At 36.5% G+C, this 8,932-nt stretch overlaps 1 protein-coding gene across 3 annotated transcripts; it reads right to left on the bottom strand.

Moving 5' to 3' along the window:
• Positions 1–301: 301 nt before the first annotated feature.
• LOC122289980 (protein spt2-like) lies at positions 302–8,635 on the bottom strand. Of its 3 annotated transcripts, XM_043097467.1 has the most exons (14): positions 8,467–8,635; positions 8,278–8,353; positions 8,121–8,201; positions 7,704–7,815; positions 6,754–6,810; positions 6,414–6,664; positions 4,532–4,558; positions 3,508–3,625; positions 2,423–2,497; positions 2,196–2,325; positions 1,669–2,102; positions 1,387–1,529; positions 840–926; positions 302–635 (listed from the first exon to the last, which is right to left on the bottom strand). In XM_043097467.1, the coding sequence occupies exons 5-14, from the start codon at positions 6,772–6,774 to the stop codon at positions 533–535; spliced, it is 1,389 nt and encodes a 462-aa protein (XP_042953401.1). In that variant the 5' UTR covers positions 6,775–6,810; positions 7,704–7,815; positions 8,121–8,201; positions 8,278–8,353; positions 8,467–8,635; the 3' UTR covers positions 302–532. The 3 variants fall into 3 exon arrangements, with proteins under 3 accessions (XP_042953401.1, XP_042953400.1, XP_042953402.1); XM_043097466.1 differs by lacking the exon at positions 7,704–7,815; XM_043097468.1 differs by lacking the exons at positions 4,532–4,558; positions 7,704–7,815 and having other exon boundaries at positions 8,467–8,631.
• Between the last annotated feature and the right edge of the window lie 297 nt (positions 8,636–8,932).

The raw sequence follows: 8,932 nt of genomic DNA, 5'->3' as shown, positions 1-8,932 counted from the left end.
ATGCCCAACATATGCGCCAAACCAAATAGTATTGATTGGAACTGTCAATCAATGATTATAGTCCACCTCTAACATGTTATCTAAACCAACCACTTTCATTTCTTATATTCATATTTATACTATCTTAGTTATTTACCACTTAAGGCTAATTTAGGTACTAAGATATTTAGGTACTAAGATATTTTGAGAATATTACACTACCATTCGTTAATTTTTTATTACTTTTTATTACTATTCATTATTATTCAATATTTTATCATTACTTTTTTATTACTATTTATAGAATATTTGAGATCACATCAATACCTAACGGCAACGTTTGCATAAGTATAAAATATTTCGCCGAAAGCACATCAAACTGTGACAACATCTTAACCCTACAATTGAAGAATTTATCGGTAACTATTATTAAACAACTTTGGCATAAAATTAAATGCATATATATAAACAAAATGGTGATACAAAATGAATATGAACTTAATTAAGGAGACAAATGTCCTAAAAGATGTTCCTTTGGTCAATCCTGGCCCAGCTAACGCTTTTTTAACTTTCTCAACCGTGCCAGCCGCTCTCTTTCTTCTTCCTCCTCTATCAATCTAAGTTGCTCTTCATCCTCCTCCCTTGCAATTTTTGCACTGTAAAAGAGAAAAAAGGGAATAAATTAAAATAAAATAAAATAAAAACGAAAAGAAATAACTCGGGCAACAGAAAAAATATAGATTTTTTTTTTTTTTTTTTTCAATCCAGGGAAAGGGGAGGAATGAGTGAAAATGATTTCATCAAATAGGAGAAAAGATCTGAACAGTGTCTTAATCAAGCAAAAGTGAAACAATACAAACCTTCTTTTCTCCTCCCTCATTATATCCGCAAAGTTTGCCTCCATATCACTATCATCACCATCATCCTCGTATCTGTTGGGATTGTACCTAATAAAGATTTCACCAGTTCATTCGTCAGATGTCAGGCATTCAGGTATTTGTCTTCATTTGTTTCCTTCTTTTTCTTTTTCCCCCATTTAGCTCGACACAAAAGCACTATAAGTAGCTGCCAGAATTGGCTATTCTGTTTTAGCCTAGGTTGACTTTAGGTCTACCCCAATGTCCACAAAATAACAATCAACGCCCCTTTTTTTTCAACATAAATTGGCAGTTCTGTTTAACGTTTTACAACTCTGACAAGAGACAAAATAAATGCCACTTTCAATACGACACTTATACAAAACAAGTGTCTTTTCCATAAGAACCTCAGCATATAATGTCGGAGAGCAAAGGAAACAAATAGTCAGAAGATTGAGTTTCCTACTGCAGAATTTTTTAAATCAAACTTTCTTCCAACATCCTGCCCAATGAGAGAGTATTAAATAGATAGTGAAAGAAAACTCTATACCTGAACATTTGTCTGATCATACTGATGGCTTTTACACCATCATCGTCATCATCAGAATACCGACTCACAGGTCTTGGCTTTTTCAAGGGTCGATGGTCCCTGGAAGTCGGATATGATGAAATTTGCTTTTGCGGCTTGTTTATCTGTCAACATAACATGAAAGGGAGTAGACATTGTGAATCTTTGCAAATTACTGCCATGTAAAATTTCACAAAAAGAACTGAAAGGGCAACAACATGGAGTTGTACAAGTGTGTGTGTGTGTGCAAAGAGTGGCACCAACCTTTGGTTTTGATGATGTCAATAGCTGTTTTGGCACCATTTTAGATTTATTAGACTCTTGTTGTCCCTTTTTTGGTTCTAGGGGCTGCTTTGGAGCAGATGAGTGCACTTGTGAAGATGATCTCTGCACTCCAGGCAAGGAATGTTTTGCAGCTGGTGCATAAACTTTCTTCTCCATGGCAGCCTTCTTGTCCATGGTAGCAACAGGGTTCTTCAAAGGCAAGGCTTTTGGCCCCACAGGCCGGCCTGGCCCATTCCCAATGTTGCTACCGAGTTGTTTTCTAGAATCTGCTGTCTTACTAGCAGAAGTCAACTTGGACCCTGCTTTAGAAAAGAACTGACCATTCATAGAAACAGTTTTCCTTTCTTCATGTCTGCCCCTGTTGCCCGAAGCTTCTTTACTTTTCTTCACTGGCACATGAGCTGCCCGCACCTCTTCAACATGAGCAAAAACCTTTCATAAGTTTTCTCAATGAAATAATTTGATATAAGTACAATAGAGCAAGAGGTGGTGAAGCAGTAACACACCATGACCATGATTTGTAAAGGAGACATTTCTAGGCAGAGGCTCTTTAGAAGAAGCAGGAAGCTCTGCATCATCAGATAATAGGAATGAATAATCTCTTGTATCCTTGAGTTTTTGGACTTTAGTCTTTAACTGCATAAATAGAAAACTTATTGCATGGGTGAAAAGGACTCGCACACACCTGTAAATGTTCAAAGTACCAATACAAAACAGACTGCCCTATGCATACCTCCGTTTTGACTTTCGGTAGCTGGTCACGCGATCCAAGTTTTGGCCCTTTAGATATTGAAGTGTCCTTTTTGTGCTGCAAGTACAGGGAAGGTAATCAATATAAAAGCCACACATAAAATGAAGTTAACAACAATATACAAACTTCAGACTGCTTGCATTGAGCACACACACATCTGGACCATGCAAGCAAATTATAGAATATTTGTTTTCTTTTTTTATAAGTGAGCCAAATTCTAGAATATTAGAATACAGAATCATAAAATTAATAATTGTTTCTAGGAGAAAGAACACAGGACAATTGTCTCTCTCGCCAGGCAAAGAACACCGAGAAGTAATTACATTTGAAAACCATTTATTTCTGCAAACTAAATACAAACTGTTGTCGGAGGAAAGGGACTAAACAGCAAAAGGAGACAATTTAATAGAAAAATAAATCGAAATTAACTTAAATTGGCAGTAAAAGAGGGTAGAAATAAATAAGAACCAGAAAGAATGCATTTCTATCCAAAACAAAATATTTACAAGCACAAAATTTGTGAATATAGGAGGAATGGGACTATAATTCAATGCATATTACAATCCTCCAGTGAAAAAAATTTTCATTATCATCTTTCAGAATGCTAGATGTCATTGGCAAAAGTCATTTCAATCAAATATAATAGTACAAAGAAAGCTTGATACCATTTCTGGTATAACAACCAACAAACATCCCAAATAAATGGGTCTCAAACTTCTGAGTTATGCCACTAAACACCTAACTTCTCAAATGTCCAAATGCAATTTCCCTGAACCTCATCTACAAGTCAACCTCACAGAATCAGTTTATACCAAGATTTATTTTATGTAAAAGCATTTCATTCTCTTGAATGCACCAAACTTTCTAGTAAATCAATACATTATTAAAAATATTGTAAATAAATGACCAAAGGTACACTGCATAATCACTTTGGATGCATGCCCAAATGTGCTACCATCAACATTGTCAAAACCCTCCATCAATATGTATATGACAGCTTGAGACAGATCAGATTTGCTGCATACATTCCAATAACATATCTCACATATGAGGTTTACAGTACATACACCATGGAGGGAGTTCGAAAGTCTGGATGCCAAATGGTCGGTTTCTAACAATGACTTGCTTTCTTGTATTACTCTTTGGGCTATTACTGGTTGCGAAGGGCCAAAGAAGGATCCGAAACTGCATAAATAAGCAAAATTAGATATTACATGGAATATTATACAAAACTGTAAACATAATAAAACAGTAGACATTAAAAGCATATCATTTTATGGGCCCAAGTCATGCTGACGTCAAGTCATTTGTCCATGTTCATGCAACAAAGCTCACCAAACTACCATAGACATTTGCATTTAAACATTCCATTCAAGGATATATACGCAAATGCTGTATCCATTACAGTAGAAAACGTTACTAACAAACATGAGCACATGTAAATGCACTTTGAGAATCAGATAAGCACTTCACTAAAGCACCTATTAAACTACAAACATATTCCATGTCGATCCATACTTAAAACAATTTGCATACTGTGAGTGGGTGCAATGCATGTGAGTGTGTCGCTTAACTCCAGACACGTCAAAACACAAAATCCATGATTTTATTAGCTGTATGGCATTGTGATGCTGCCAGGCTCCTGACAGCATCTGTTGTGTGTAGCCTATGACGTCAAAGTAGCATGTATAGGAATCTGTTATGCATGTTTCTAAGCCCTTTTAAAAGCAATACTAGGTACAAGTAGGGTTCTAGGTGCTGTCTAGGATGCTGGCAGCAACCTTGATTCTTAGTACTTCTAGAAGTTGGGTGGTTTCTCACATTTTCCCAACCAAGGTTAAGTTGGTAGTGGGCCGCCTCAGTTATATCGCTCGTTTTGCCCCATTGACATGGCCATGCCACATGGTTCATTTAAAAGAAAAAAAACAAAAGAACAAAAAAAAAAAAAAACAAAACCAAAACACGAAACCAAGCGGCAGCCATTTGAAACTCTAGACGACAGAGACCCCCTCATCCCTCATGCCTCCCTCCCTCCCTCCCTTAGATTAGCAGATCCCCTTATGGCCATAGGATGTGGAACCAGTGCACAACCTTGCACACGGGTTAATGTGTATTGGCCTGTCAAAATAAGTTGAAACAAGATAATGAGATAATATTTCTAAGTCATGCATACCATAAGCATTAGTATGAATAGTCAAGATTTCAATTCTCTCAAGCATGAAATATTTTATGAAAACCCTTATGTTTACTATGTTTACTTATGGTGGGTTTCTAATTGAGTATTTGAGTTGTTTTTAGTTTTGTTATATGTTTTTAACAACCCAGGTGAGGAAGACAATAAGGCGAGCAAATAGACCAAGCTTAGATGAAGTAGTCTGATGATATTGGTTCTAGATGTCTTAGTTTAATTTTACAATATGACAACTTTCTTAATTTAGTTTGTTTGAAAACTTTGATTATGTTTATTCAAGACGTGGTTTGTTTAATAATTATTTTTATGTGTTTTATTAATTGTGCAATCTCTTGCGAATCAACCCAATTTTCTAGAAGAAGAGAGGGTGCTCGTGGGACTGCATCTTACCTAGGGTGGCAGTGACTAGTTTGCCGTAGGAATCCTGGTGTAGACAGAGAAGAGAGGTGCTGTATTTTCTTCTCTTGGTGACTTATGAGAATAAAGGTGCATGGGGTGCTTCTTGGCTGTGCTGTGTGATAAAGTAAGGGCCAGGTGGTTTCTCTATTGCTGCCTTGTTGGTTAATAGGCTTGAAATGCTTCTGGGGTTAGTATAAATGAATGATAGCTAGGGTTTTGGATAGGTATAATAAAATATTATTTAAACATAATAATAAATGTAGCACAAGTACACAGTAAGTATACAAAAGAAAACACCTAATTACTTGGGTAGAATCATGGCAGCTTCTTATTGGCAGCCTTGATGTCATGAGGGAAATCTGGAAATTTCAGTGGGAGTCAAAGCTGGAGGGGCGGGCAGTTATGGATTGAGAGAAGAATATGGGATTTTCAGCATGATTCTAGGAAGATTTTCCTCAAATATTGGTGGGAGGAACTTCCTAATAGAGTCCCTATGAGTCGGCAGCCATTAATGGCCTTAATATACTTGCTGTCATCTGTTGACAGATTCAAAACTCAGGTCAACCTCTAGTATAAAGGAAGATCTTCCTAATTGAATCCAAATATATCAGAAGCCTCTTCATGGTGAATTTCCTAATTATTACAGCTTGAATAGGTGATTTACATGCGATTTCTATAACTCTACATCATAAAACTTTACTTATTCAGTCCAACGGTCGGCAGCTGCAAGACTTAGTGGTTTCTGGGGTTTTTGACATAATAAGCCAGCTGTGACAGATTAGGAAGTTTCCAACTGTCTAGGGATCATGTTAGGCAAGGTTTCTTGTTGAAAACTTACCTTAAATGACACATTTCTACCAAAAACAAATCTGGAATCCAATCAACAATTAAAATTCACCCATATGAAGACAATAACAAAATGAGCAGAAAAATAATTAGGCCCGTGGGCCTACAATTCAAAAAATCACCCAGATTTCTGGGCTGCGTGTGACCATGTAAAATACTCTGTAAACCTCACCCAAGAAGCATATATAGTCAACCTAAAAAACAACAGCAAAATCTATTTTTTTTTTCCCTGGAAAACAACTTCAAAGTTTATTAGTTCATTGGTAAAGAATAAAGAATGCAAAAGCAAATGCTCTGCAGAGATCCACATAATCCATGCCAACTACCAAAAGGGATGAACAAAACAGGAGAAATACATCAAAGTCATTGTGGCATGATATTAATTGAAAGTACTCGATTATTATTGAAAATTCCAAAACACCAAGCGAAAATGCAAGCCCCCAAAAGCCAAGAAACATCATAAAGAAGGGAAATTCCATGTTAAACTAGTAGAAAATGAAGTTATGTCATATTAGGAGAAATGGGCACATCACTTACTTATCATATGGAAGTTTCTTATTCTTCTTCTCATTTGAACCATTTACATTTGTAGAAGTACCATTATCCCTTTTCATCTGCTTTCTGATTTGTTCTTTCAATCTTCGCCTCAACTCTAGATACTCTAATTCCTCCCTGGTAGGCTTCGGATCTTCCTCTTCATGTGCCTTCTCCCCCTCTCCAGGATCTTCCTCTAGCTCTGACCCTTCCTCCTCATATTCATCATAATCTTCAACTTCTCCATGCAATTCCTATATCATCATAACCAGTCTGAAAATGTCACCACAACAGAAGAGTTCAAACATAATAATGAATTAAACAAAAATCCAAGTCTGCTTACGTCTCTATCATATCCCCGCATTTTTGTCAGACGTTGTTTAGACAATCAATATAATACCTGAAAAAAAAAATTCAAAAATCAACAAGTAGTAAAATCAATAAGTGTTTGTAATTTATTTATTTTCTTTAAATAAACATCTAGACAGTGACCATTAGAAATTTTCTTTAGTATTTCAACATTATTTAACATGTGAACTGAAATGATGAATTAGTGCTGTGCAAGTTTCGATTTCCATTTCAGGGATCATTCCGGTTTAGTAGAATGGAATATTTGGGTACCCGTGGTAAGAGCAAGCACATGCCCATCTTTGTTTTCCTTGGTCCAAATGAGTAACAAATAATAATCAGATATGTGCAACATAAACTGGCACCACCAAAGTTTTTGTTTTTGTTTTCTGTTTTTCACCAGTGGAAAAGGGTTCCAAGCAAAAGTGAACACCAAGTTTTAATCAGAGGTGAGATTTGTATATAATAATCTTCCTAGGTACTAGATGCTGTGTGCTTCTTTGCTGCACAAGACACATGCTCCAGGGTAGTGAAGCTAGGTATATTAGGCATTAAGTGCTTAGGTTTGTTATTTCAATAGGAATAGTTGCAGAAATATCCCGGCTAAAATGAAAGTGCATGGAATGATATCTGAAACCACGCTACACCTCCTTTACGCAAAATAATGAAGTTTTAAATTGTTTAAATTCAGTTTTTGACTTTCATTTCACCATAACATACCAGGAAGGAATTTGAAATTATATGTAATATATATCTAAGTGAGTGAACTAAATTTTTTATTTTTTGATTGGCACTGGGTGTCCAAGAACAGTGTCCCGACTTAAATGAGTGAACTAAATTTTCATATCTAGAAACATGATATTTGAAGTCTTAAAAGATAAAAAAAGTACATAAATGCCAGAAACAGTCGAGTTCATCAAAATTGATAGAGAGCAAGTTGCTTACCAGGGTTGGTTGAACTTTTACTGAAACAGAGCCTATAGCATTATCAGCCCAAAGCCCAGAGAAGTTAAGAAGGACATGCTAACTCTTGGCTTTTATGTGGATCTTGCATGCACTATGGAGCAGATATTTGTTTAAGTTGATTAAAATGTTTGCGTTTATCGTTAATAAACACTGAACTAAAGGATGCAATTGCAGAAGGAAGAAATTAACAAAAGGTGCTGCCACCAATAAGAGAAAATCCGCACATACAAACACAACTAAGGGACACAAATGGGTAGAATCAACCATCACAACCGATATTAACAAACAAGAGAAAAATTCAGCTCAGGAACGCAAAAAATGGGCATCCGGGAATCAATCACACAGCCTCCTCGGTGGGCATATCAGCCACAGAGAAATAGAGAGGCACGAGATTACCTATATTCCGGCACGTGTTTCTTGCAGTGTCACAGGTCGAGTGGCGGTGGAAGGCGTCGCAGGTGGATGGGGCGAATCAATCTAGGGATTTTTGAACAAGTTGGGTTAGGGCAAGTCATGAATACGAGGGAAAGCGGAGAATCGCTGTGTGACTTACCTGGAGTCTGGAGGCGCGGGAGGGGCGTCTCGGGCGGATGTGCACGGCGCTGGAGTCCAGACGACGGTGGAGGCAGCTGTAACAGTAAATACTTATAATTTTCGCCCAAAACCAGGAGAGGGAGAGAGACAGAGACATAGACAAAGTCGGGGGTAGAGGTGGACTAAAGAGGGCAGGAAGGAGACCCACCTGAGCTGACGCCGCCGAACAGTGCTGCTGGGCGGAGATGCGGGTAGACGACGCGGGTGAGGCCGCGGGGGAGAGAACGGGGTTTCAGAATTTTTGTTTTTATTATTTTGAATTAGAGGACCATCTCAGTGGTTTTCGATCGGCTTTCGAACGGAAAAAAAGTAGGCGAGTTACGTACAGTCTTATTTGGACTGCAACGTAAATATAGTTAATTTTTTTTTTTTTTTGAGAAAAAATATAGTTAATTTTATTTTTAAATATTTTCAAATTATTAAAATATTTTTCTTAAAATGATTTTTTTTCCTTTAATAAAAAATTTGTACATATAATCTCTAAATAGAGACTCTAAAAAGAATTTCTTTCCACTTAATAAATAAGTTAATATACTGTATAATTATTTTTAAAAAATAAAATAAAATTTAGTATTAAAAAAATTAAATTTTTATATAAAATTTATATTTTTAGA

Source organism: Carya illinoinensis, chromosome 12 (genome assembly GCF_018687715.1).
Source record: "Carya illinoinensis cultivar Pawnee chromosome 12, C.illinoinensisPawnee_v1, whole genome shotgun sequence".
Taxonomy (NCBI): Eukaryota; Viridiplantae; Streptophyta; class Magnoliopsida; order Fagales; family Juglandaceae; genus Carya; species Carya illinoinensis.
Note: the sequence above shows the minus strand (reverse complement) of the source record. Positions and strands in the feature narration are given on the sequence as shown.